General features: G+C 41.2%; 5 protein-coding genes across 6 annotated transcripts; 1 reads left to right on the top strand and 4 right to left on the bottom strand.

Moving 5' to 3' along the window:
- Positions 1 to 3,418: 3,418 nt before the first annotated feature.
- On the bottom strand, positions 3,419 to 8,419 carry LOC140786263 (peptidyl-prolyl cis-trans isomerase CYP20-1-like). Of its 2 annotated transcripts, none has more exons than XM_073134570.1 (7): positions 8,033 to 8,419; positions 6,440 to 6,518; positions 5,787 to 5,834; positions 5,598 to 5,621; positions 4,209 to 4,391; positions 3,951 to 4,026; positions 3,419 to 3,794 (listed from the first exon to the last, which is right to left on the bottom strand). In XM_073134570.1, the coding sequence occupies exons 1-7, from the start codon at positions 8,120 to 8,122 to the stop codon at positions 3,656 to 3,658; spliced, it is 639 nt and encodes a 212-aa protein (XP_072990671.1). In that variant the 5' UTR covers positions 8,123 to 8,419; the 3' UTR covers positions 3,419 to 3,655. The 2 variants fall into 2 exon arrangements, with proteins under 2 accessions (XP_072990671.1, XP_072990664.1); XM_073134563.1 differs by having other exon boundaries at positions 8,021 to 8,212.
- Positions 8,420 to 12,148: 3,729 nt separating this feature from the next.
- Positions 12,149 to 13,065, top strand: LOC140786276 (uncharacterized). The gene has a single exon (XM_073134584.1). It carries the CDS (start codon positions 12,381 to 12,383, stop codon positions 12,984 to 12,986), a length of 606 nt encoding a protein of 201 aa, XP_072990685.1. The 5' UTR covers positions 12,149 to 12,380; the 3' UTR covers positions 12,987 to 13,065.
- On the bottom strand, positions 13,033 to 14,869 carry LOC140786255 (benzyl alcohol O-benzoyltransferase-like). Its single transcript, XM_073134553.1, has 2 exons — positions 14,313 to 14,869; positions 13,033 to 14,075 (listed from the first exon to the last, which is right to left on the bottom strand). Exons 1-2 carry the CDS (start codon positions 14,754 to 14,756, stop codon positions 13,143 to 13,145), a joined length of 1,377 nt encoding a protein of 458 aa, XP_072990654.1. The 5' UTR covers positions 14,757 to 14,869; the 3' UTR covers positions 13,033 to 13,142.
- A 5,226-nt stretch (positions 14,870 to 20,095) lies between these two features.
- Positions 20,096 to 21,869, bottom strand: LOC140795447 (benzyl alcohol O-benzoyltransferase-like). Its single transcript, XM_073148003.1, has 2 exons — positions 21,313 to 21,869; positions 20,096 to 21,170 (listed from the first exon to the last, which is right to left on the bottom strand). Exons 1-2 carry the CDS (start codon positions 21,754 to 21,756, stop codon positions 20,238 to 20,240), a joined length of 1,377 nt encoding a protein of 458 aa, XP_073004104.1. The 5' UTR covers positions 21,757 to 21,869; the 3' UTR covers positions 20,096 to 20,237.
- A 2,551-nt stretch (positions 21,870 to 24,420) lies between these two features.
- Positions 24,421 to 26,189, bottom strand: LOC140797521 (benzyl alcohol O-benzoyltransferase-like). The gene is made up of 2 exons (XM_073151015.1): positions 25,633 to 26,189; positions 24,421 to 25,490 (listed from the first exon to the last, which is right to left on the bottom strand). The coding sequence occupies exons 1-2, from the start codon at positions 26,074 to 26,076 to the stop codon at positions 24,558 to 24,560; spliced, it is 1,377 nt and encodes a 458-aa protein (XP_073007116.1). The 5' UTR covers positions 26,077 to 26,189; the 3' UTR covers positions 24,421 to 24,557.
- Between the last annotated feature and the right edge of the window lie 1,390 nt (positions 26,190 to 27,579).

Genomic DNA, 27,579 nt, shown 5'->3' with positions numbered 1-27,579 from the left:
TTTCACTAGAAGAAGAAAAATCTCAAGATGCTCGTGTTCCTCTGGGTTATTATTGGTGCTTCTGTTCCGCTACAACTGTTCATTGTTTTGTCATAAACAGTTGAAACCCATTATCTCGCCTCCTGTGACATGTAGTGAAATTCTTTTTAGCTTAAGGTATTGATAACATGATTATGTTTGACAAACTTGCTATTTTGGTAGTGTCGACTTATTTATGATATTGAGAACTTGGTGACTAGTGTGCAGCACGAATTCCCATCCTAGGAAATGATGTGTCCAATATTGTAGTTTCTAAACCATAGCGTATATATCCAGCATATCTCCAGTTTCGACTGGTTAGCCAATGCAATGGGGCTCAAACACCTCCTAGCAATTTTGTTCTGTCGAGTTCCGTAGGTATCAATTTCCAGAGACTTGTCCCACATTGGCCCTCATAGCCTTCTTATTAGTTTGCACCTCTGCTTTGATCTTCTCCTGACTTTCCAATGCACTTTTTGACCCAACACTACGCCCACAAGATGAAATAGTATTACTTATTTTTGTTGCACCACCAACAAGATTAAGAAAAAAAAAACTTTTTACGATATGTATATTGCAATATTAAGACTGGGATCTCACTATGCATGGTATAGGATAAATGACGGGTTTACCACCTTGCACAGACTTGTGTCACATTTACTACGGTTTCTCTCTTATATAAAAAAATATCCAATGCAGGGTGAGGAGTTGCCATCACTTTGTTTTAACTTGCGATAAGCTTGTAAGAATCTTGAGTTACGTTAATTGCTAAAAAATTGCTAAAAGTTCTACCAAAATTTTCCTTTGAAGTTTTCAGTCTATCTCAGATAGCTACAACCTTTATATTAATCTCTTGGCAAAAGTTGTAACAGCTTTTAAGCCAGTAAATGCACCTTGAGGTTTGTAAAACCTCAAAGGTGAAATAATGAGTTCTCAAAATAGGATAGTCGAACTCTTGGTAAAGAAGTAACTCTTGTTTTATCCCAACAAAACATAAATAGTGAAATACTAGTAACTTATCTGAAGGCTTTGGGTTTCTACTAATGTGTTCGCAGTGCCCAATGATCATCAAGTTCTTTTTTGAAGGCTTGCAACTAATTGCTTCTCTAATGGGTTGCACCGCCTTGCTCTGAGTAAGGTCCTAGAATGCTACCCTGTAGATGAATCATTACATTAGACATCCTACGGTAGATTGCCCTCCTGCAATTGTTGGTGCCAGACAAGCTCTTTCTTGTCGTGTTCGCGAATTATCATGCTATTTTGCATTATGGTAAGATCACGGTTTCTAAGCAAGACCTGCTGCCAATACTATAACTGGAATAGGAAGGACCTCTTGCTATTTTTCCCCATTGAAAAATGAACAAAGCCTTTTGGTTCTTTCCTTTGATCTTCTTTGCACCACTCTTGATATAGTTACTTGGATTTAATTGAATGTTTGCAGTTGTCGCTAACTTAATTGTGGACTGTCCATATAAATAAATTTTCATTAGTTCTTGGTGCAATTTGATAGTATCATCATCTATACGAATGTGGTAGTTTGCTGTTTCATCTTTTATCTGCTTCAAACTACCACTGTAGTGTATAGTTAATATCTCACTCACTGTTGCCAGATTAAAGAACATCTCAATATACTTGTAAAATATAGCTTCATTTCTGGAATTTGTGGAACTGAAAGGCACATCTCTGAATACTATCAGTTTCATCTGACGAGTATGTGAAGTGTAGTTTTGTTGTCAGCCAGTCATTTTATTGAGCGAATCATTGTACTCCCCTTTCTTTCCTGCCTTGTAAAATGCATAATATTGCAAGTTGTGGATAAATCCCTCCCCTGTATTCCTTCCATTTAAACATCCTTTGTACAGTTACGTATCGCCTTGAAATATCAAGCTTCCTGGTAATCTAATACTCAAGTTTGAAAGGAATGAATAATTTTTATATTTCTGTGGGTTGTTCTCTTGGTATGTTATAGCTGTTTTTCTCATTTTAGGATGCAATTATGCGACGTATTTCAGTTAGTATATGCTGTGGTTATGACCTGTTAGTATGGTTGTTGGCCCTAATTTTTTTTTTCTGCATAACATTTGCTATTACAATTTACCACCAATGCTTTGATCCATAATCAAGTTAAGTACTGAGGGGTGGTGCTTTTCAATTCTAAGGTGAAATGCAGAGTTTTGACAAACAATTCGTTTTTACAAAGAAAAGAAAACGGAAATTGTGATTAATCACCCAAAGAAACTGTCAATCACCCGAAGAGGCATAAATGGAACATATATATATATATATATATATATATATATAAAGCACTAAGAAGTTTAGTTTTTATCCTAAATAATGCTTTAGTTGAGAATTAATTGAAAAACTCCCATGTCTTACATAAGTTATAAGCAATCAAGAAATTCCCAGGTGAAGGGTCCCGGCCTGGAGAAGAAGATAAAGGGTCAGGCGATTCTAATTGAGCATTGCATGCCAAGCTAGCTTTGTCCGAAAAAATTTCCCCAAATATTTACCCACGTAATATAGTTTATTAGTATCATTCCTTTCCTCACTATTATATTTACAACCAAATGGGTTCAAAAGTGTTGTAGGGTGTTATATTTTTCGGCACTTAATTTTATCTTTTGTCCATGATCATCGGATAAAATAGAGAAAGATATCGATTTGAGATTTGGATTGGATAAATTTAAATCAAGCAACTGTAGGCCATGAACTAGATCCAGTAGTTGGGCACAACAACTGAACAGATAAAGATATTAAAAAGAGAAACTTTGTACCTAATTCCTAGGAGCCGTCGAGCATTGACGGCTATTTCTTTGTATTTCGAACTAAGATTTATCCCAAAGTCAGGCGGCCAACCAAGTCCAAGTAAATTAGCCGTAGCTAAGACAAGTTTTCCATTATACTCTGCAACGACTTTCACATCTCTACCGAGTTTATCTTCCAAATAGCATCCCACTTACCTCCTCCCTCTGCAACAAAAACTATAAAAGGGAGTAGGGGGAGAGAAATAGAGTGCTCAAAGAGTTGGGTAATGGCGAGCGAGGTGAGTTCGGTGAGCAGCGGTGGTGCTTTCACTCTCTCAGCTATTTCTTGCCTAGGTGTCTTCTTGGTTGTAAGATGATCGGTCGGATCGACTGCTTCTCGGTGTACTTAGGATGTGTTCTTTGTTCAGATGCTTCAGTCAGATTCTGTGAAAATTTCCTCTCAAGTATAGTATTTGTTTAGCTGGTCAATCAGTCACCAGCTTATCAACATAGCGGTTTGTTCTGTACATCAAACGACATTCACAGGCAGATATGGAGAGAATTAATTATGATCTATTAATTGCACCCTCAAGAACAGAGAAAATAACAAAGATCTTAGCTAAACTGTAATCCGTGGCAAACGTGGTACAATTATATGCTCAAACTGAGATGTTCTTAGATCTGATATATTCTCATGCCAAAGTCATAAACAAAGATGTCAACACCTGACAGAACAATAGTACCACAATTACTAGGATATAAATGAGAATGAAAATGATAAACACTCCATACTTATCAAAAACAATTTAAAAAAAAAAAGAGTTGAGAAAGGTCAGTTATGCTAAAAGATAGTGTCATTTCCAGGCATCGATTGCAACAGCTGCTGATTACGTTTACAAAGGCAACTCTCCACTGTCTACAATGACAACCTTGCTTTTAGGTGTTCCATTCTGCCGACCTTCTGCTTCAATCTTATACACCACATCCATTCCAGAGATCACCTTGCCAAACACGACGTGTTTACCATCCAACCTGAAACAAGAAATAAAAGCTATTATCATCCAGAAATGCAATTATAAACAACTCAGATAGTTAATATGCATAATTCAACAAGTAAGAACTTCTTCCTCAAGAAGGAGAAAAACAATTAAAAGCTCATATTTATGCTTAAGAAAGGAGAACAATTACCAGCTGGTTGTCACGGTGGTGATGAAAAATTGAGATCCATTAGTATCAGGACCAGCATTTGCCATTGATAAAAGTCCTACACAGGAAGCACAAGCAAAGTTTGGATCAAACAGAAGCAGTTGATGATTTTGAAAAGAGCTATCCTAGTCCACGAGGCTCCCACAATTCTTCACTACATTGCACCTAGACAGGGACGTAATTCATATTCGTATTCTAAATCCCATTGCTAGGAGAAGACAGTAAATAATCAACGCTTACCTGGTCCTGTATGCTTAAGTTTAAAATTTTCATCAGCAAATTTTGTACCATAGATAGACTCTCCGCCCCTTCCATCACCAAGTGTAAAGTCACCTCCCTGGAGCATAAAGCTAGGTATAATTCTATGGAATGTGCTTCCTTTGTAGTGAAGTGGTTTTCCACTTTTGCCTACACCTTTCTCACCTATAAAAAGAGGAACATAAGTTAATTCCTTTGTCAACACCTCACGTCAAGTAAGAGAATGGATAGTTTTCCAACAGCAGAAGATATAGTTAGTTCCATTCTGCAATTTGGTAGCACCACCAATCATGTGCACTTTAGAGATTGATAATCTGTCACGTCTCCCACAAGAGTAACAGTTTACTCTCAGGTACGGGCATTTTCTTCTCATAGTGCAATAGAAATTTGCAGGATTGAAAGAAGAGCGAACTGGACAAGCACTAAGCGGGCAGAAGAGGCAGGAATGGGCATCTTACAGCGGCTAACACATTCAAGCAGTATTCCTGGTGGAAGTGCCGACGAAGTGAAGAGAAGTTTCTAGTCAAAGGCTGACGCTGCTTGTTGTTATCCCATTAAAAAATATGCAACAGATCATTTGTCAAACTAGTATTTTCTTGCTCTGCCAATGATAACTAAATTATCTGATACTAATCCCCATATTTCTGACAAACTCAAGATGTCAGGTAACGTAAAACTGAATTTAAAATCTACTTTATGTGTTTTGGTTGGAACAACACCCAATTAGTAAGGAGTAACAACTCATGACCACTGAGTAGTTATCCCCCTATCTGGATATACAAGCCAGCTATAAGAATAGTCCATGTGAGCATGTTATCATATGCCTTGGCTTATTTCCCAACAAATTGCATCTTGAAATGTCATTTGGCCAATGAATATACATCGCCATCTACTTAGCTTGTCACAGTGCATAGAAAATAACACCAATTACTTCAGCATTTTGTAACCAATTAAGATATTTTCTTCTTCCAGTACATGCCATTTGCAGTCAGCATATATAACAATGAGCTATCCTGCAAAGCACTTGTTCTTAAAATCAAGTTCATCGTCATTTTAGACACCCACTGGGTACATGGACCTCAAACAGATTCTCTTAACTATTTATAGTTTTATACACCTAAAGAATATTCAACTTTTATGCATTAATTTGCTCTTCGGATGCTTACAGCATTGCAGGTCCTAAAAGAACTGATTCCAGGTGATTCAAATTCTCACTAATTGTTTATGGCTTATGCCTATGTTGCTCAACTTCCTTGCAGCAACCAAGGAAAAGAAAAGACTATTGTTACTGAAAGGTTCAGAACATTCATCTCATAATTAAAATAAATCTAACCAGCTGCAAGCACCTTAATGGGATAGAGAGAAGTGTACCTGTGCAGAGAGCTCGGAAGTTTTCTGTATAATTAATAAAAAGAAGAATAACAGTTAGACGGTTCTCCCTTAATTTCCAGAACACAAATATTAATAATATCGCAAACATGAAATGCAGAAAACCATGTGAAAAGGAACCCAATGATACTGCTAGTATCATCATCTAGTCCTTCACATTCACATACATACCTACTGTTTTAGGAACAGCTTTTCCAAATAGGCCCATCACAATGCGACCTGAAAGCAGCACCATAAGAAATTCAAAATCGATGATAGTATTCAAATTTTAAGAAAAGATTGGTCGCAATAAAAAGTGCAAACCATAACTACTTAAAATATTCATTTAATGAACAAATAAGTCGATAGGCAACGATAACAAGCAAGATAACATTAAAGAAAGAAATAATCAATCGTTTAGGGATATGGAAAGGAACACTTTAGGTCTAGCCCATTTGATAAAATCAAATGACCAAAAGAAAAGAAATAGTATGATCAATTATCAGAAAACTAAATCACAGACTAGCAGAATGTCCCAAGTAGTATTTAGATTCCTAAAGAACAAAGATATTGCCAGATTACCCATCTAATTAGTTCTAAATCACCAAAAAGATTGGTTTCAAAGAACATGAAAATATCTGAAATCTGATAGGTCTGTACTGAAAATATTGCAAATATGCACATTATCAAAGTATTACCTAAATCTACCCTTCATATATAGATTGTTATATTAAAATTTGACCTTGGTACAGAATCACGCAGCCTGAAGTAAACCTTGTATGTTACAAACTAATAACACCAATTAAAAACTAATTTCCTAAACAACAGAAAGTTCATAAACATACCAGCAGATTTCCCACCAATCTCAACATCAAAGTAAACCTTGTGTGTTACTTCCTTCAAGTTCTCTTTTGATCCTTTGGCCTGAAAAATAATTGCAGAGCAAGTTCAGCAGCTTGAGCTACAAATTCGCCTTTCAAGTTATGCTTGAGACAATGCTTGCACAAAGAAAACTCATCTCCCTAATAATGCAATACCACGAGGATATAGTATGAACATCAAGTAGGGGTGTAAACAAATAGAGCTTGAGCGAGCTAAACTCAACTCGATTGCAAAAATTTCTAGTTAAAAAACATGGCTCGGCTCATCTTCAGCTCAACAAGGCTCAAGCTTGGCTTGACAGCTCGATGGGCTCTATTGGGCTTAATAGGCTGAAGGGTGATCTTGATTAAAAAAAAATTCTACAAACCAAATAATTATAAAGTATAAATCCTATGTGGTAAAATTAACTCATAGATACAAAAAATAATTAAAATAAAAATCTAATAATTCATATATGTATATATATATATATATATATATTATTGAGTCTAATCGAGCCTAAAGCGAGCCGAGCTCAAGTGAGCCGGCGCTGGCTTAGCTCAGCTCGATTATACTTTCGAGCTCAAAATTTCAACTTGGCTCATCTCATTTAGAACTCAAGCCAAGCTCTAAATGAGCGGAGCCCACAGGCCTTTTTGACAGCCCCAATGTCAAGCATCCAATTCTTTCATATAAAAAAGGAGGTGCTTGATAAAAATTCAACATCAATGACCCTAATTGCTTAGATTGCATGGAGAAAGTAACTCACTTCCTACCAAAACCAACTAGCTAAACTGATGGCTACAAATTAGAAGACATAAAATAAGTTAAATCGTGGGGAACTTTCCAGTATGGCAAATGCCCTCAATAGTAATTAGTAATATTGATCTCAATCTTTGATCCTCAAACTAAGTATACCGCATACAACTCTGAATGCCAAAATCCTCGCTTGTTGCTTACCAAATCTTTGAAATCCAAACCATTGAAAACCAAACGGATCAAAATACATTCTCTTTTTTAGTTTTTTTTTTCTTCTCACAGCTAGCAAGAAAGCTACTGAGAGCTAAGAAGGACTGAGGAGGGAATAGCTCAGAGTATCTCTCTTGTCTTCTTTATATGTCAAAATGGCTTTGGTTTTCAGATATATTTGGTAAAAGCAAATCATAGAAACAACCATGCCCAAAAGAAAGAGCCTTTTTTTAGGGATATGAATGAGGACGCCAAATTTTAGAGGGCATATACAAAACCAAGGGACTTCACAGGGATATTATAGATAACCCAAAAAGAAAAGAAAAAGAAAAACTTTTACTCTCTCTAAAATCCTTTGTATCATGACAACACATAAACCCCTGCAAACCCTAAAGCCCCATGACTTCCCAAAATCCTACATAGGTCCGCGCGTGGATCGATGATATAGCATGGATCTGACTAAAAGAAGGTTATCATGCCGGATTGAATGGAAATAAAAAAGATATCTACTCCGATGTAAGAGTAATTAAAGACAGGGAAAAGGAATTTAAGCGGTGAAAACAGTAGAGAGATGTGTAGATTTCGTGTGTATGTACATATATGATAACCTGGATAAGTGCGATGCTGCAGAAGACGATCAGAAGCCATAGCAGAATCCTCGAAGTTGAGATCACTCGCTTCCTAGCAGTCGTCGCCATTCCTAAGCTCCAAAGCGACGAGATCTAATCCACTCTACTGCACGACTTGGTAATCGGCCATTATAAATGGGAGCTGAGATAGCGGGTTTATGTGAACCTTCCACGGTTTTGGTTAGGTTATAATTTCGTTAGTATCGAATTGGCTTAATTTTAAAGAGTTTTTTTTTCCCCTAATTACTATTACTGAGAAAAATATTTCCCAAAGAACGGCACCGATTCAAACTATTTTCTAAAAATTACTATAATTTTTGTCAGCTAAATGTCACGTAATAAATCACTTATCTCTCAGATAGTGGTTCTCTACTCTCTTAGAAAGTGACTTTATAAATCACTCTCCCAGAAGATAATTTACTTATAAAAATACTAACATATTAAAAATTCATTATTTAGAACAGCATAAGCTTGTAAAATATATATTTATGCCATTTTGAAGATGAAACATGTATGGTTACAAGGATTTTGACCAAACTTTTATCGAACATTATATGCAACATTATATAAAATAAAATTAGAATATCGTAATTTTTTATAAAATATTTTATAAATACGTTATAAGCAATCAAGAAATGTGAGTTACCGTACCGCACAAATGGGCCCATACCTCCTCTCTCTGCAACAAAAACTATAAAGAGAGTAGTAGAGAGAGAGAGAGAGAGAGCTCAACGAGTTGGGTGATGGCGAGCGAGGCGAGTTCGTCCAGCTGCGGTGGTGCTTTCACGTTGCATCCATTAGCGCTAGCTTACATGGCTTTGCCGTTGTCTTCTCAAAAGAGCCCGTATATTGGCGTCATCACCAGAGCCGGCATCCGCTACGAAGGGCACTTCCACTCTCTGGACATCTACTCCGGCGACTTAACCCTCCAATACGGTGCTTAATTACTCCCCCCCTCCGTCTACGCTTTCTTTGTTGATTTCTTCAAGGGTTTCGCAAATGGGTTCTCAGCTATTTCTTGCCCTGGTGTCTTCTTGGTTGTGAAGTGATCGTTTCTTGCCTATCTTGCCTTGGTGTTAAAGGTGATATCTTTTTTCCTAAACAAGATGGAAATTCTTCAACTATGCATCATAGAACGAGAAGTGGAAACACTATAGTTTGTTTGCAATAGACAGCCAATTGCCTTGGTGGCTTTAATGCATGTAATCTGGTTCTTGTACTTCAATGAAATGGCCAGGAAAGAGGACCAAGTAAAAAAATTCTTGTTTGAAGATCTTTGCTGTGGGTTTTGAGTGCTCCTATTGAATATGTAGATAGATCACTCAAGTTAAGGTTCTACAGTTTCATTTGGTTGGGATTTTGGACTTCTTAAAATGTTCTGAGGTGCATCTCTAAATTCTTTGGTCATATTGTTTGGATTAACTGCTGAGTCTCCTTAATTCAGTTTCTGGCTCACTGAAATCTTGTTGAAGTGCAATGGTTTCTGGAACTTAAAAATTGCCTTGCTATAATCTTATGTCACTGGAAGGCTTTACTATCTGCTATATGTCGTACTGGGTGTGAGATTCTTTCTTGAAATTTGTAATTGTTGTTCTGCATATTCTTTTATATCAAGCTAAAGGTCATAGATTGCTTGCAGTGAAGCATTTCGGAACAGAAGGAAGGAAGGAGGACGGTCCTCAAATCCCACCTAGTAGTGGGTTGTATGGTCGCATTTGCTTTCGTGGATCCGATATATTGGTAAGAAGGATATGCAGTAGTACTAGTACTTGGATTATGGTTCTCTTGTTTAATGTCGACGTCCTCCTAGATACTTACTTCATTTTCTGGACATAGTGCTCTTCTAGCTCACCTTCTTGTATGAAATCGATTACATTTTCTTATGTTTCTTTTATTTTCTTTTTGCCACCCTTTTAACAACAGGATCTGGAAGACTTGGCCTCTACTATCACACCTATGTGTTCACTACTTAAACTTGACCCTGCTGTTATTGAGGTTGTTGATTGACGTCTTCATATTCTCAAAAAGTGATCTACTTCTCATAGTTCATTTGTGTGCTACACAGATACAATTAAATGATTCTGAGCATGAACTTCGCGGTTGCTTGTTCATGGACAAGATCTCTTCTTCTTGCTGTAGAGTCCTGTAGATATCACAAGCAGAAGAAAAGAAAGAAAAGGTAAAGTAGGACGGTGTGCGACCATCAGTGAACGACTCTGCTTCTCCGTGTACTTCGGATGCGTTCTTCGTTCAGATGCTTCAGTCAGATTCTGTGAAAATTTCCTCTCAAGTAGAGTATTTGTTTTGCTCGTCAATCAGTTACCAACCTATCAAAATAGCAGTTTGTTCAGTACATCGAACGACATTCACAGGCAGATATGGAGAAAATCCTCTCAAATACGATGAGAAGATCCATAAGCCATGCCTGCCGTTAGTTGCAGTTTGTGTAAAAACTGGTGTTTCAGATATCAGATATCAGATACATGAACAGATGGTTAAAGAAGTATTAGAATCAGAAGTACATAGTTGCAATTACGAACGAGGATTGTAGAATACAGCATCATTCCGACGATCACAAATTGGTGCTTGTATTTTTTTTTCAGATTATAGAATATGGTTTCACAGCATATTGTGCAAGTTTTTCTTATCCCGCATTTCATAGATGAGCTACAAAATGCTCGTCACATGAACTTTCAGATTATGAGATAATGAGAATATTGCGAAGCAGATACCAATTACGACCACTTAGTGCACATCCTTTTCAACTCATTTGATTTTACGTTGAGTCTAAACAAAAAGTTTAGAATTCGTTTGACGTTTTGTTTAATGACGAGATCACCGACTAATGACTACCAATCCGTTCAAGTGCACCAACTCTGGGACTCTGATTCAAGAACTAATGGCTTCTGCACTTCATTACATTTTGAGGCTTCCATTAAAATCGTACATACATATAGTCTAACAAACTTTCTACGTAGTACTGTTATCTTCTAGAGTCTGGAGAACTTTGGGTAATTACCAGCTGATTCTTCACTCGGATGACTCTGCCGCAACGAACAAATGAGCGCAAGAAAGGTGGTTACTTAGTTAGTTTCCCTCCTCTTCTCAACTCAATATAAAAGAAGACTCGAAGCGGAGAGAATGGAGGAATAAGAGAAAGCACTCGAAGAGAGAGAGAGAGAGAGAGAGAGAGAGAGAGAGATAAAGATTTGGAAGAGAATTGGGGAATGGAGAGAGGAGAGGGTTCCTCGCGCTGTGGTTCAGTTTGCGCTTCGTCTCCACCTCCAGCTTTAACCTCGGTTTTAGCTCTGCTGTCATCTTACACCGAGAACTCGCTTTTAAATGGCTTCATCAGCATCACCACCAAAGCCGGCATCCGCTACGAGGGATTCGTCAACATGGACGGCCTCGATCTCGTCTCCGGCACCGTCGCCCTCCAACGCGGTCTGTTCTCGTCCCCAAGCACTTCATTCTTCGTGCTTCTCTCTTTACTATGTCTCCCTCTCTTGATTTCTTGAGAAGCATTGATTTCTTTGAATCAGCACTCTTGGGTCATTTCTCCATAGCTCCACTACCACGGATTTCTTCTCTTTTCTTTTCTTTTCTTTTCTTTTGAGTTAATTGGAAGGTGATGCATTGATCGCAGTGCGGCATTTTGGAACTGAAGGGAGGAGGGAGGATGGTCTTGAGATCCATCCAAGTGGTGGTGTGTTCAGTCGCATTCTTTTCAGAGCATCTGAGATCAAGGCAAGTGCAACTGTGCAAGCATCCATGCATTCACTCATCAAATGGCTTGTTCCTTGAATTAACTCCTCCTTTTGGAATAATAGGACGTGCAAGACATGGCCTCTGCCGTCCCTCCTATTGAGTCACTGGTCCAGAATGACCACTCTATTGTCAAGGTTGTTGACCGATTTATACACTGATATTAGAGATGCTTTCTATAACAATTCTCTAAAATTTTTTTCTCTTTTTAATTTTATTCGTGTTCTTATACAGGCAAGTTTGGGAATGGATTTGTAGCTGCTTATGGTGGATTGGTGGTCAAAAGAAACGGCAGTGACACTGACACTGACACTGACACAATGCTTCTTTCTATACTTTGTAGAAATTTCTTTTAGCAAATAAAAAGATTTCAAGAGGGGGTCCCACAAACTAAAAGAGAAATGAAAAGAGAGAAACTTTATTTGTAACAAAATAGTAAAGGTTGCAAGATTCCAGTACCGAGAAAGCTTCGTTAGTACCCAGAAAGCTCTCCAATCTATGATGCGAGGGCGATGAGAGATCGCCACCCAATCCAAATGCTTCTCCTCGTCCCAATTCCCAAATGCCAGGTCACTTCATCACCAACCGTGGGCGGTACACCAGTCCCCTAATATGGGCGGCCGCGATCGCCTGCGCGATCCTGTCCACAGCCGTGATCATCGCCGCCATCGTCGTCCTATCCATCTACGCGACCTACCGCCCCAAGATCCCCTCCGTCCACGTGGAGGGCGCGCGCCTGACCAAGCTGGAGTACGACCGGCTCGGGGTCCTGGACGCCGCGGTGGCGCTGACGATCGTGGCGGAGAACGGCAACGCCAAGGCGGAGGCCGGGTTCTCTGCCGTCGGATTCGACCTCGCGTTCCACGGGATCGTGATGGCGCGGCTGAGGGCGTATCCGTTCGATGTGGGGGCGAACGGCTCCGTCCCGCTGCGGTACGCCGTGGAGGCGTCGCCGGTGCCGTTGGATGAGGAGTCGATGGCCGCGATGGACTCGGCGCTTAAAAATGGGGTAGTGCCCTTGGATCTTGACGGGCAGGCGAGGACGAAATGGAGGGTCGGGATTTTCTTATCAGTTAAGTACTGGATACATCTATCGTGCCGAATTCAGTTCTTTTGGCCCAATGGGAGCGCTTTGGACTCGGGTTGTTGGTCCAAGGCCCATTTGTAATCTCAATATATAGTCTCTACTTTTTTGTTCTAATTCTACATTCAGATTGTCGTTAAAATAATATTTATCATTACTGGGACGGTGCTAATACATTGTTAAAAGAATATATAAATATATTCCCCTAGTGGTTATGTAGGACTACTAATCCACTGCTAATTAAAACTGGGTAGAGGTGGCGTCATAGGGATCAAAGATGGGATCCTGAGTGAGACCCTCCATCTCCAACTGGAACTTCTCCATGGCATAGCTAGGCAAGCAAACGGGCACCAAAATCCCCTCCTCTCCCTTCCCATTCTTGAACCGAGTGATGTAATTCGCCACCCCAAGGATGGCTCCCTCGCCGCCCTTAGCCGGTCCGCCGTAGACTCCCTCTCCCCATCCGAAGTCCACGTCCTCGAAGCCGGCGCGCGTCACGTCCGACACGATGTAGGTCCGCGCCACCCCGAAGTGCCGCCGCCCGTTGAGCACCAAGTAGTCCGCCACCGACTGCATATACTCGTCCGTAATCCTCGCCTTCGCCTTCTTTATCATCTCCAGCGCGTACCCCAGAGGTCTAGAGCACAAGTTGTCCACGGTGGCCGCCGCCACCGTGAACGCGAACGCGTTGCCGTAGAACCCCACCGGGAGCGGTACCTGCCGCTTCCCGCGGGCGTTGACGATGAACTGGACGCGGACCTCGTCGTCGGCGGGGTATCCGAGGGCGGCGGTGCGGCTCCGCCAAACGCTGGCGGTGACCAGTTCGAACCGGGAGCTCATCCTAAGGTGTGGCGGCACGTTCTTGCGTAACGCGGAGATCTCCTTCTGCCCAAAGAAGAACGGACGTAGGACCATGTCCTGAGGCGGGACCGTCCAAAGCTTGTCGATGTCACCGCCAAGCGCCGCCTCGTACTCCGGGTGGAACTGCGTGACGTGTGGCGGGTGTCGGGCGTCGAGGAGGTCCCTCTCCCACACCGGGAGAACGGAGGGGGCGGCGGCACCCCGGGCGTGCTCGCCAAGGGATTTCAGGAATTGCATCACTCCTGAGGCGTCGGCGATGGTATGGTTGATCCGAATACCGAAAATGAAGCCTCCGCACCTAAGTCTGGTCACCTGCATGCGTGAACACAATTTAGTACATGAATATGCGTTATATAGTTAGATACTAAAAACTATAAAGCTAATAGAGAGCAGTGTCTTTTTATATCTTTAATATTCGATGAAAGATATTCACATAAAGACCAGTACTTTTTGAAGAGGTATATATATATATATATATATATATATATATATGCATATATATAAGCGACTTCTAAAGGATATAAAAACTTCATCAATAATTTAACAAACCTGAATATAAAGCAGAGGGCAGTCAGTGACACCTCCATCTCCCTGGAATTCACAGAGAAGCTCCTCATGGCATGGAAACGGCGGGCGGAGCGCGTCGGCACCGAAGTCCTCGACGCTGACATCGGCCTCGGCCTCCACGAACACCACCCCCTCGCCGGTGCACTCCACCACCAGCTTTCTATCCGCCTCTTCCCGGAGACGCCCAGCAAGAGGGTAGTAGTACACAAGTGCCTCTGCAAGGGCATCTTTAATTACCGTGGCAGGATCTTGGCCGTCCTTGGAAGGCTCATTACGGTATACGTGGATCCCTGAGCTATAGAAGCGCATCCCTTCTTGGTCGTCTATGTCGGACAAGGGCTTGAGCTCGTAAGGCGTGGGCTTGGCCGGCGCAACGAGCTCGGGCTCACCGCGTTGCACCTTGAAGGTTATGGTGGAGGACTCCATAGATAAGATCTAGTAGAGGTGATCGAGCTTCTTGGGCTTTAATTGAAAGTGAGTACTTAGTACGAAACTTTCTATATTTTGGAGGGAGGAAGAGAGAGAACTGAGAAATGTGTGAAGGTGATGTCAATGGAGCTTCTATTTATAGGTGTCAGTTGAGGGTTGGTGAAGTCGTCGATCAAACAACGCATGTACATGCACAAACTCAGTAATGGTGGTTGGATGGAATATTGACACACTGACACAGTCAACTCGTTTTTTTAATTACAAATGGCGCTACACGTTTCATTCTTGTCATTATAGAATCTTACGTACAGCACCCTATATGCAACGTTAATTTATCAAGAGCTGAATCCTATATTTCCACTATTTTTTTTTTTTTTTGAAGTAAAGAGCTGGTTTCAGCTATTTATTAATTTTCCGCCGCCACGTGTCAGTGTCGGCGGTTAAAACCTTACAAAGTTCCGGTGGAGCGTCGCTTAGGCGCTCCACAGCGGCAAAGGTCCCGAGGCCACACGCGCCCCGGCGCGCCAGTCCGCCACCGCCGAGTTGGCTTCTCTCCCGGCGTGGGATAACCGGACCTCGCCAACGCCGTTGGCGAGCTCGGCACATTCGCGCGCCAGGTTGCGGACCCGCCATGGCCCGAGCTCCGGCTGCTGCACGCTTCTGATGGCCTCGGTGCAGTCCAACTCTATCTCTAGCCGAGAGCCTCTTCTCGCCATCTTCAACGCCAGTCTGATAGCCCAGATTTCCGTTTGTAGCGCCGAGGTACCGGGCACGGTTCCCATCCCGCCCGAAGGAACTTCCGTCGGAACTTCGAAATATGGCCGCATTGCTCCGCCTTGGTATGCGCCCGCTTTCGGTGCTCCGTCCGTGTTGGCTTTGATCCGGCCCGTCTCCGCGGTACCAGTGCTTCCTTATCTTCCTAGGTTTCGGGTTCTTCTGTTTGCTTCTGCTACGGTACTCCTCCGCCATTTCGACCGCAGCCCGGACCACGGCTAGCTCCGGCGTCCGCTTTCCTCTGAACACCACACCGTTCCTGCTCTTCCACAGTGCCCACAGAGTGCAAGCGATCAGCCCTTTGGCCCGTCCATCCTCCTCCGCACTACCATTCCACTCTTTCGTGATCCATTGTTGGTCGATCTCCATTTGTCTCCATCCTTTCCTTAGTGCCCGGGGTTCTCCAAACCTCCCTACCGTATCGCGCATGTGAACAGGAGGTGCTCGCTCGTCTCGGTGAACAGGCCGCACATGGCACACAGATCCTCGGGGCCAACGTGAAGGTAGTGGAGGTACGCTCGCGTTGGGAGCCTACCCCACAAGAGCTTCCTGCAGAAAACTCTGATCCTCGGGGCCACCTGTAGACGCCAGAGGTTACTCCATCCTGGCCAGAGTTGGCTACTCTGAGGGAGCAGGGATTGGTATATCGCCTTGACCGAGGGCGTCCCCCTTGGGTGCGGCCACCAGATCCATCGGTCCTCGTCGGTGGCGGCACCCATGGGGAAATTTGCGATCTCGTATGCCAGCTCCGTTCCTGCCTCGCTGACCAATCTCCCCGGCGTCCATTGATCGTCACCGGTGAGGTTTGCCACGCTCAGATTTTCTGCCATTAGCCTAGGTGCCAGGACCCTTGGCTGTCTGGACCATGGGACCTCATGCAGCCATGGGTCGAAAGCAGCTCGAGTGTCTTTTCCGTTCCCGATCATCACCCGACAACCCATTCTTAACTGAGTAGCGGTTTTGGTGAGAGCTCGCCACATCCAGATTGGTCTTTGGGTCTTCGTGGTCTCCCACGGGTGTAGCCGCCCGTATTTGGCCTGCATGATACGAATCCATGGCGCCTGCTCCCTGTTTAGCATTTTGAAAACCAGCTTGCCCAGGTGGGCGGTTCTGGCCTCTCGAAGTCGCCGGACTCCGAGCCCGCCCTGGCGCTTTGCCTGCGTCACCTGCGCCCAGTTCATCAGGTGCAGGCCGTGGCCGTCCTGGTTTTTCCATAGAAATTGTCGGGCTTTCTTTTCTATTTCCTCCAGAACTCCGTCGAGCACCCAGGTGCTGCCTAGCCAGTAAGACGGGATCGCTAGCAGCGCCGCCTTGATCAGTGTTAGCTTGCCAGCCTGGGAGAGTAGCGACCCTTTCCAGCCCGCGAGCCTCTTCCCGATCCTCTCCACCAGCTCCATCTATATTTCCACTATACTACTTGCAAGTATGCTCCTAGTCCTGGATGTACGCATTAAAAATCAAGATCTATGTAATGCCACTCGTGGAAAATATTGTGAAAACAGTACTGTATTGACTAGTGAGCTACAAATTAGATTAAACCAAGGGTTTTATATGCAAAATTTAGTTAGTAGGTACGACTTGACTTCATTAGTTTAAGTGCCTTTGTATCCAACGCATAGCTAGCTTTAAAACTCACAAATAAAATAAAAATAAACCTCCGGATAGCCTCGTAGCGTTTGGCACTCCCGCACAAGGAATCTAATCACTGGTCGCCGTTCAAAGCCAACCCACGATGACTACCATCTGTATCCGAGTGGAGGACTTAGACAATGATCTGACATCACTTATATATATATATATATATATATATTAAAATAATATTCTCTATTAGTCTACTGTTTATTCCTTTCGTCCGGAATTAACATATGGATAACAAATACTCATTGTTTCACAAAATCATATTCTTTGTTAATTATTTTTTTCTCTCTTTTGAAACTGGTTCTTTCGAGCATTAACTGACGTGGACACCTTAGTGCTAACTTACAAGTACGACCAAGTTGGGCCAGTACCTACCGAAACCACCAGGAATCAGCAGTAGCATAGTTTTTATTTTTGACTCCAATTTTGGATTATGTCTACTTTTTTATTCGCCGGGTATTTTTTGGCACGTTGTTTAGTAGCATACCGTTACTATCATCAGCTTAATTAGGTGGATATTATTGTTTAATACCAGTGATTGTTGTACCCAAAACTCGCTTACCTAGATGGAGGAATATATTGTTTAAGTGGAGAATTATAGTGGCCGTTTTGTTCTTCTGCAAAAGGGTTTACGAGACAACTTTATCTAGAAAAAGAAGATATCTACTCATCCCTTATCTCGTTAATTGGAGCCAAAAATAGAGCAAGAGCTTGGTGTACTCCAACCCTCTTTAAAATAAGACTAATATTTAATAGTTTCAGAATAAATTTTAAATTACTATTTTTTTAATTAAATGTATCGAAATTAAATTACACGAAATAAATATCGAAATAAGCATTACATGTCATTAACTAAAAATATCAAAATTACATTACATAAAATAAATAGAAATTAATTAAACATAATAAAAATAATAGATGTTTAATATTCTGGTGAGTCATCTTAGTAGCCACCGGTTTCGGTTCCGTAGCCACCAGTTTTGGTTCCGGTTTTATTTTTAATATATTTTATGTTTGATGTATTTCATATCTAATGTATTTTAATATTAATATTTATATTGGGAATAATTTTGAGTAATTATATTTTAGGACACATAATTTATTAGACTAATTTTTATAAATAATAAAAAATTTAAAATTTAAATTAACTCAAAAATAATTTAATATTATACTCATTTTTAAAGGCCTCGATGAGACCTTTTCAATAGTATTATTTTTGTTAAAAATCGATTAGTAAAACTAATTATATAGTTAGTTTAATTAACTAAATTATTTAATAAAGGATACAAATATAATTAAAATTATTGAATGTAATAATTATTGGGCAATTTTGATATTCCAAAAGGTTGAAATAGAGTCCCGTTGGAGCTTAACCGGGCTCCAAATTTAGAATTTGGAACCCGGTAGGAGTTGCTCTAAAAGGTGATACTAGTTTGAACAAAATCGATTTACCCTCTTTGAGTTTCTTTTTTATTTTTATCACTAAACCATAAAAAGTGAGGTACTTAAAAAGTTTTTATTATCTTTGTAACACATTTATATTTGTTGCTCAATTTGAAGTTCAAGGAGAATAGTGATATAAAATCAAGTTTAAGAGAGTGAAGTGATTTTCATTGGAGTGCATGGGGTAAAATAGATTTAACCTCACTTTATTTATTATTTATGTTGAGATTTTCCATACATTTGTTCTGATACCACTTATTGTGTATAGTCTAACATTATTCGTCAAAATTATTCTTGCACTCGCTGTAATCATATATCACAAAATACCAAAATAGAGAAAAATAATCTCAGTAAACTCAGACAAAAACGTATACATAGAAAACTGTCTTTACAAACAAATCATAGGAAAATAATAAATTCATTTTGCAAGATATAGAATATACAACCTCTAAAATTATCATGAATAAACCAACCCAAAAAATACACTCATATATACATAATCACTTATTACAAATTCTATATATAACAAATTATGGGAGACTCACTCTTACCGTATTCTACTATTGTCTCCCTATAGCCTTTTCATAAGACAATGTCCACGAGCTCTCTCACGCTCATCTTGCACCATATGTGTATTCTGCATACTATATACCATAGATTTGCACTACTCTTAACATACCATCACATATCCTTGTGCCTCTTGCACATTCATCGCAGATTCCTAATGCACATATTTTGGGCACTATTCACCATCTAAAAGGCTAGCCAAAATCTATGTCATTCTCTTAGTTAAATTAGAGTGCACTCATAATCTCATTAGAAAACTTATCACGCTTTCCAAATTCAAAAAATGACTCATGAGAAGATCCAACCATTTAACCAACTAATTGTGGTCATAACAAGATTGTAATGTTTTAGATAATTTATGGAATGGATTATAGGAAACATATATTTTTTTGTTGCAAAAACTTCAATATTTCATCTTAATTTCACATGTTAATCCCATGACAGATATGGCCCGTTTCTCTCTCTTTTTCTTGCTACGATTGTTTTTTTTTTCTTCTCATTTCTTCATTTGAATATAAAAGATATCTTTTTAATAAAGATATTAGATTCAAACCTATCCTATCAGATTCAAAATGATAAACTCATGTTAAATTCAAATATGACATATCAGATTCAAAAGGATAAATTAAATTAAATTCAAATATGTCATATCCGACACAAAATGATAAACATAAATTAAATTCAAATATATTAAAAAGATTCAAATCTAATATATTGATTCAAAATTATAAAAGACTTTAATTTAAATACATTGATCTCTCTTAGTATTTGAAATAATATTCAAAATAACACGTTCCTTTGGTCCCTCCTTCTAACCGGTTTAGAAGGTAATTAGTACGAAATCTTTTTTTATAGCCTTAGTTCCATGGAGTGTTCGATTCGTATCATACTATATACCCACGTGCAAAATACGGTATGGAAGAGAGCTCTTTTTTGTTTCCTTTCCTCAATAATAATGAGATGAATCAAATTGTTGTTACAAATATATACCCCCTAACATATATTTTAATAAAAAAATATATCGATAGTTATGATGAACAATAATCCACTACTAAGTTAAAACTGGGTAGAGTTGCTATCATAGGGATCAAAGATGGGATCCTGAGTGAGACCCTCCATCTCCAACTGGAACTTCTCCATGGCATATCTAGGCAAGCAAACGGGTACCAAAATCCCCTCCTCTCCCTTCCCATTCTTGAACCGAGTGATGTAGTTCGCCACCCCAAGGATGGCTCCCTCGCCGCCCTTAGCCGGCCCGCCGTAGACTCCTTCCCCCCACCCGAAGTCCACATCCTCAAAGCCGGCGCGCGTCACGTCCGACACGATGTAGGTCCGCGCCACCCCGAAGTGCCGCCGCCCGTTGAGCACCAAGTAGTCCGCCACCGACTGCATATACTCGTCAGTAATCCTCGCCTTCGCCTTCTTTATCATCTCCAGCGCGTACCCCAGCGGTCTAGAGCACAAGTTGTCCATGGTGGCCGCCGCCACGGTGAACGCGAACGCGTTGCCGTAGAACCCCACCGGGAGCGGTACCTGCCGCTTCCCGCGGGCGTTGACGATGAACTGGACGCGGACCTCGTCGTCGGCAGCGTATCCGAGGGCGGCAGTGCGGCTCCGCCAGACGCTGGCGGTGACCAGCTCGAACCGGGAGCTCATCCTGAGGTGCGGCGGCACGTTCTTGCGTAACGCGGAGATCTCTTTCTGCCCGAAGAAGAACGGACGGAGGACCATGTCCTGCGGCGGGACCGTCCATAGCTTGTCGATGTCACCGCCGAGCGCCGCCTCGTACTCCGGGTGGAACTGCGTGACGTGTGGCGGGTGTCGGGCGTTGAGGAGGTCCCTCTCCCACACCGGGAGAACGGAGGGGGCGGCGGCGCCCCGGGCGAGCTCGCCAAGGGCTTTCAGGAATTGCATCACTCCTGGGGCGTCGGCGACGGTGTGGTTGATCCGAATACCGAAGATGAAACCTGCGCATCTAAGTTTGGTCACCTGCATGCATGGACACACCTTTGTTATCTTTAATATTCTACGAAAGATATACACATAAAGACCACTTTTGAAGATATATTTATGCATATATATAAGCGCACCTCGAAGGGAAATAAAAAAATTCATCAGTAATTTAACGAACCTGAATATAAAGCAGAGGGCAGCCAGTGACGCCTCCATCTCCCTGGAACTCACAGAGAAGCTCCTCATGGCATGGAAACGGCGGGCGGAGCGCGTCGGCACCGAAGTCCTCGACGCTGACATCGGCCTCGGCCTCCACGAACACCACCCCCTCGCCGGTGCACTCCACCACCAGCTTTCTATCCGCCTCTTCCCGGAGACGCCCAGCAAGAGGGTAGTAGTACACAAGTGTCTCTGCAAGGGCATCTTTAATTACCCTGGCAGGATCTTGGCCGTCCTTGGAAGGCTCATTACGGTATACGTGGATCCCTGAGCTATAGAAGCGCATCCCTTCTTGGTCGTCTATGTCGGACAAGGGCTTGAGCTCGTAAGGCGTGGGCTTGGCCGGCGCAACGAGCTCGGGCTCACCGCGTTGCACCTTGAAGGTTATGTTGGAGGACTCCATGGATAAGATCTAGTAGAGGCGATCGAGCTTCTTGGGCTTTAATTGAAAGTGAGTACTTGGTACGTAACTTTCTATATTTTGGAGGGCGGAAGAGAGAGAACTGAGAAATGTGTGAAGGTGATGCCAATGGAGCTTCTACTTATAGGTATCATTTGAGGGGTTGGTGAAGTCGTCGATCAAACAATTCTTGTACATGCACAAACTCAGTAATGGTGGTTGGATGGAATATTGACACACTGACACAGTCAACTCGTTTTTTTAATTACAAATGGCGCTACACGTTTCATTCTTATCATTATGGAATCTTACGTACAGCACCCTATATGTAAGGTTAATTTATCAAGAGCAGAACCCTATATTTCCACTATACTACTTGCAAATATGCTCCCGGATGTACGCATTAAAAATCAAGATCTATGTAATGCCACTTGTGGAAAAGTAAAGTGGAAACAGTACTGTATTGACTAGTGAGCTACAAATTAGATTAAACCAAGGGTTCTATTGCTGGTGATTGGTTGGAAGGAGTGAGTGAGGGAGGAGCGGATCTATCGGTTGGATCGGATGCACATGCACTTCAAAGATATCCTCCTAGCATTTGGCGACCCCGCACAAGGAGTTAATTTAATCATTGGTCGCCAGTCAAAGCCAACCCACGATGACTGCCGGCTGTACCCGAGTGGGAGACTTAGACTATTATTCTATTTGAATATATCAAAATGATCTTCTCTATTAGTCTACTATTTGTTCTTTTTTGAAACTGGTTCTTTCGAGCATTAACTGACGTGGACACCTTAGTGCTAACTTACAAGTATGACCAAGTTGGGCCAGTACCTACCGAAACCACCAGGAATGAGCAGTAGCATAGTTTTTATTTTTGACTCCAATTTTGGATTATGTCTACTTTTTTATTCGCCGGGTATTTTTTGGTACGTTGTTTAGTAGCATACCGTTACTATCATCAGCTTAATTTGGTGGATACTATTGTTTAATACCAGTGATTGTTGTACCCAAAACTCGCTTACCTAGATGGAGGAATATATTGTTTAAATGGAGACTTACAGTGGCCATTTAGTTCTTCTGCAAAAGGGTTTACAAGACAACTTTATCTAGAAAAAGAAGATAGCTACTCATCCCTTATCTCGTTAATCAAATGAAAAAAGAAGAAGACTTGTTGCTGATAAATGACAACCACTTTCTGGGAATAATATTTTAGGTTTAATATGTTTTATCTCTACATTTTTATCATAAAAGGTGATACTAGTTTGAACAAAATCGATTTACCCTCTTTGAGTTTCTTTTTTATTTTTATCACTAAACCATAAGAAGCAAGGTACTTAAAGGTTTTTATTGTTTTCGTAACTGATATTTATAATTGTTATTCAATTTGAAGTTTTATGAGAATAGTGATATAAAATCAAGTTTAAAAGAGTGAAAGTGATTTTCGTCTAAGTACACCGGTTAGAATAGATTTAACATCACTTTATTTTATTAGTTGTGTTGGGATACATTGTTCGTCAAAATTATTCTTGCACTCCTTGTAATTATATATCACAAAACACCAAAGTAGAGCATAATAATCTCAGTAACTTAGACACAGAGATATACATAGAATCTCTTTTTACAAGTAAATCTTACGAAAATAACAAATCCATTATGCAAGATATAGAATATACAAACTCTAAAAGTATTTTGAATAAACCAACTCTAGAAACACACTTATATGTACATAATCGCTCAGTATAAATCTCATACATTAGAAATCATGGGAGACTCACTCTTAGCATATTTTACTATTGTTTTTCTATAGGTTTTTCATAAGACAATGCTCATCAGCTCTCTTACGCTCATTTTGCACTATCTATGTATTCCACATACTCTACATATCCTTGTGCCTCTTGCACATCCATTGCAAACTCCCAATGAACATATCTTGGGCATCTATTCTCCCTCTAAAAGGCTACCCTTATACTTTCATCCAAAATCTATATCATTCTCTTAGTTTAATTAAAGTACACTTATAATCTCACTAGAAAACTTGTCACGCTTTCCAAATTCAGACATGGATTCATGAGAATATTTAATCTAACGGTTTAACCAACTAATAGTGGTTATAACAGGAATCTAATGTTTTAGATAATTTATGGGATGGATTATAGGAAACATATCTTTTTGTTGCAAAAACGTCAATATCTCATCCAAATTTCACCTGTTTCTCTGTCTTTTTGTGTACGGAAGTAATGGAACCAATTTCTTACTACGATTTTATTTTATTTTTCTTTAAATGTACACATCTCATTTCTTCATTTGAATATAAAATACATCTTTTTAAGAACGATATTAGATTCAAATCTATCCTATCAGATTCAAAATGATAAATTCATGTTAAATTCAAATATTACCTATCAGATTCAAAATGATAAATTAAATTAAATTCATATATGTCATATCTGATACAAAAAGATAAATATAAATTAAATTCAAATGTATATTAATAAGATTCAAATCTAATATATGGATTCAAAATTATAAAAGACTTTAATTTAAATTCATTGATCTCTATTAGTATTTGAAATAATATTCAAAATGACACGTTCCTTTGGTCCCTCTTTAATTAGTACAAAATCCCTTTTTTATAGTCGTTGTTCCCACGTGCAAAATACGGTATGGAAGAGAGAGCTCTTTTTTGTTTCCTCAATAATAATGAGATGAATCAAATTGTCGTTACAAATATATACCCCCTAACATATATTTTAATAAAAAAATATATCGATAGTTATAATGAACAATAATCCACTGCTAAGTTAAAACTGGGTAGAGTTGCTATCATAGGGATCAAAGATGGGATCCTGAGTGAGACCCTCCATCTCCAACTGGAACTTCTCCATGGCATAGCTAGGCAAGCAAACGGGCACCAAAATCCCCTCCTCTCCCTTCCCATTCTTGAACCGAGTGATGTAGTTCGCCACCCCAAGGATGGCTCCCTCGCCGCCCTTAGCCGGCCCGCCGTAGACTCCTTCCCCCCACCCGAAGTCCACGTCCTCGAAGCCGGCGCGCGTCACGTCCGACACGATGTAGGTCCGCGCCACCCCGAAGTGCCGCCGCCCGTTTAACACCAAGTAGTCCGCCACAGACTGCATATACTCGTCAGTGATCCTCGCCTTCGCCTTCTTTATCATCTCCAGCGCGTACCCCAGCGGTCTAGAGCACAAGTTGTCCACGGTGGCCGCCGCCACGGTGAACGCGAATGCGTTGCCGTAGAACCCCACCGGGAGCGGTACCTGCCGCTTCCCGCGGGCGTTGACGATGAACTGGACGCGGACCTCGTCGTCGGCGGCGTATCCGAGGGCGGCAGTGCGGCTCCGCCAGACGCTGGCGGTGACCAGCTCGAACCGGGAGCTCATCCTGAGGTGCGGCGGCACGTTCTTGCGTAACGCGGAGATCTCTTTCTGCCCGAAGAAGAACGGACGGAGGACCATGTCCTGCGGCGGGACCGTCCATAGCTTGTCGATGTCACCGCCGAGCGCCGCCTCGTACTCCGGGTGGAACTGCGTGACGTGTGGCGGGTGTCGGGCGTTGAGGAGGTCCCTCTCCCACACCGGGAGAACGGAGGGGGCGGCGGCGCCCCGGGCGAGCTCGCCAAGGGCTTTCAGGAATTGCATCACTCCTGGGGCGTCGGCGACGGTGTGGTTGATCCGAATACCGAAGATGAAACCTCCACATCTAAGTTTGGTCACCTGCATGCATGGACACACCTTTGTTATCTTTAATATTCTACGAAAGATATACACATAAAGACCACTTTTGAAGATATATTTATGCATATATATAAGCGCACCTCGAAGGGAAATAAAAAAAATCATCAGTAATTTAACGAACCTGAATATAAAGCAGAGGGCAGCCAGTGACGCCTCCATCTCCCTGGAACTCACAGAGAAGCTCCTCATGGCATGGAAACGGCGGGCGGAGCGCGTCGGCACCGAAGTCCTCGACGCTGACATCGGCCTCGGCCTCCACGAACACCACCCCCTCGCCGGTGCACTCCACCACCAGCTTTCTATCCGCCTCTTCCCGGAGACGCCCAGCAAGAGGGTAGTAGTACACAAGTGTCTCTGCAAGGGCATCTTTAATTACCCTGGCAGGATCTTGGCCGTCCTTGGAAGGCTCATTACGGTATACGTGGATCCCTGAGCTATAGAAGCGCATCCCTTCTTGGTCGTCTATGTCGGACAAGGGCCTGAGCTCGTAAGGCGTGGGCTTGGCCGGCGCAACGAGCTCGGGCTCACCGCGTTGCACCTTGAAGGTTATGGTGGAGGACTCCATAGATAAGATCTAGTAGAGGCGATCGAGCTTCTTGGGCTTTAATCGAAAGTGAGTACTCGGTACGTGGCTTTCTATATTTTTTGGAGGGCGGAAGAGAGAGAACTGAGAAATGTGTGAAGGTGATGCCAATGGAGCGTCTACTTATAGGTATCATTTGAGGGGTTGGTGAAGTCGTCGATCAGACAATGCATGTGCACAGACGCAGTAGTGGGGGTGGGATCGAACGTTGGTATACTGACGCAGTCAACTCGTCCTTTTCTAATGTTAAATGACGATACACACTTCATTCTTATCTTTATGGACTCTTACGTACAGCCCCATATATTTAATGGAATTTATGATTCAAGCCCCATCTTTCCACTGCTTGAGCTACAGATTTGATTAAATCTAGGGTTCTAAATGCAAATTTCGTTCGTGTGCACTACTGAGATATTGGTGGAGAACCTGCGGATAGCTCGAAAAAAGATTTCGGTCCACCGTTGGAAGACAAAACGCATGCTTAGTGGTTATCCAGGCAACAAGTTTGACCGAAATCAGACACTAATGGAGGAAATTCCTTACAAAACGAGTACTTGGCAAATCCTGATTGGATTTGAAATTTCTAACGTTGGATCGCGATGAAATGACGTTGGTGGTAGTTTGGTACGTAGCCAACTCTCCATGACTGCTGGATTTATCCACGTGTGGGTGGAAAACTTAAGAACTTATTAATATGAAGAATTTTTTAGCAGCCTTCAAAGAGAGGCTAAGTCTTTTCTCAACTTAATAGAACCCGATATCACTTATATGACTAAAAAATATAAATAAATTACATTACAATTACAATCCACAGAATTTGGTTGGTAGTGTTCATGTACTAGTCCTTCTGTTCGCTAACTAGGTTGACCACCAATTTGATACTATTTTATAATTAACAAGCTTAGTTAGGAGGATATTATCGTTAATATCAGTCATTGGTGTGTGAATAAATTATTTAAGTGGAGACTTCTAGTGGCCGTTTGGTTCTTCTGTAAAAGGGATTACTTGTGAATAAGATAACACTTTATCAAGAAAACTAAAGACCAACTTCATTCCTAATCTTGTTAGTCAGTGCAGATTTATTGGTACTTTTTTTTATGTTAAAAATTTACACTGGTTAGTGATAAGTGACCACTGTTAAATATGTTTTAACTTTCCACTTTGGACAAAACATATTTAAGCCTCCTAAATTTTTATTTTTTTTATATCACACTGGTTTAAAACTGATGGGCTTTAATATTAGAAATATTATGTATTTGACGTAAATATTTATTAACTTTGAGCTAATTTTTAAATGGAGACCACATATTATTAATGATGAATTAATGGTGAAATTAATTTAGTTCAAAGAGTACTTTATTATCATATATTAATTTATTTAAATTTATAAAGAGAAGTGAATAAAAATTGACTCTAAAATTAGTATTATGATGATAGAAAACAAAGAGAAATAAATAGTATCATCTTGAATATTTGAAAAATATT

Source organism: Typha latifolia, chromosome 1 (assembly GCF_019914945.1).
Source record: "Typha latifolia isolate L0001 chromosome 1, TyphaL0001v2, whole genome shotgun sequence".
Lineage (NCBI taxonomy): Eukaryota > Viridiplantae > Streptophyta > Magnoliopsida > Poales > Typhaceae > Typha > Typha latifolia.
The sequence above is the reverse complement of the archived record's forward strand: the minus strand, read 5'-3'. Positions and strand labels throughout refer to the sequence as shown.

Excerpts from the sequence above, each read along its gene's own strand:
- LOC140786263 (XM_073134563.1), bottom strand. The coding sequence starts at position 8,122 with ATGGCGACGACTGCTAGGAAGCGAGTGATCTCAACTTCGAGGATTCTG. Across the intron at positions 6,519-8,020 it reads TTATCCAGGTTATCATATAT|GCCAAAGGATCAAAAGAGAA; the intron begins GTACATACACAC and ends ATTATTTTTCAG. Across the intron at positions 5,622-5,786 it reads AGCTGTTCCTAAAACAGTAG|AAAACTTCCGAGCTCTCTGC; the intron begins GTATGTATGTGA and ends TTAATTATACAG.
- LOC140786276 (XM_073134584.1), top strand. The coding sequence starts at position 12,381 with ATGCCAGGTCACTTCATCACCAACCGTGGGCGGTACACCAGTCCCCTA.
- LOC140786255 (XM_073134553.1), bottom strand. The coding sequence starts at position 14,756 with ATGGAGTCCTCCACCATAACCTTCAAGGTGCAACGCGGTGAGCCCGAG. Across the intron at positions 14,076-14,312 it reads GCCCTCTGCTTTATATTCAG|GTGACCAGACTTAGGTGCGG; the intron begins GTTTGTTAAATT and ends TCACGCATGCAG.
- LOC140795447 (XM_073148003.1), bottom strand. The coding sequence starts at position 21,756 with ATGGAGTCCTCCAACATAACCTTCAAGGTGCAACGCGGTGAGCCCGAG. Across the intron at positions 21,171-21,312 it reads GCCCTCTGCTTTATATTCAG|GTGACCAAACTTAGATGCGC; the intron begins GTTCGTTAAATT and ends CCATGCATGCAG.
- LOC140797521 (XM_073151015.1), bottom strand. The coding sequence starts at position 26,076 with ATGGAGTCCTCCACCATAACCTTCAAGGTGCAACGCGGTGAGCCCGAG. Across the intron at positions 25,491-25,632 it reads GCCCTCTGCTTTATATTCAG|GTGACCAAACTTAGATGTGG; the intron begins GTTCGTTAAATT and ends CCATGCATGCAG.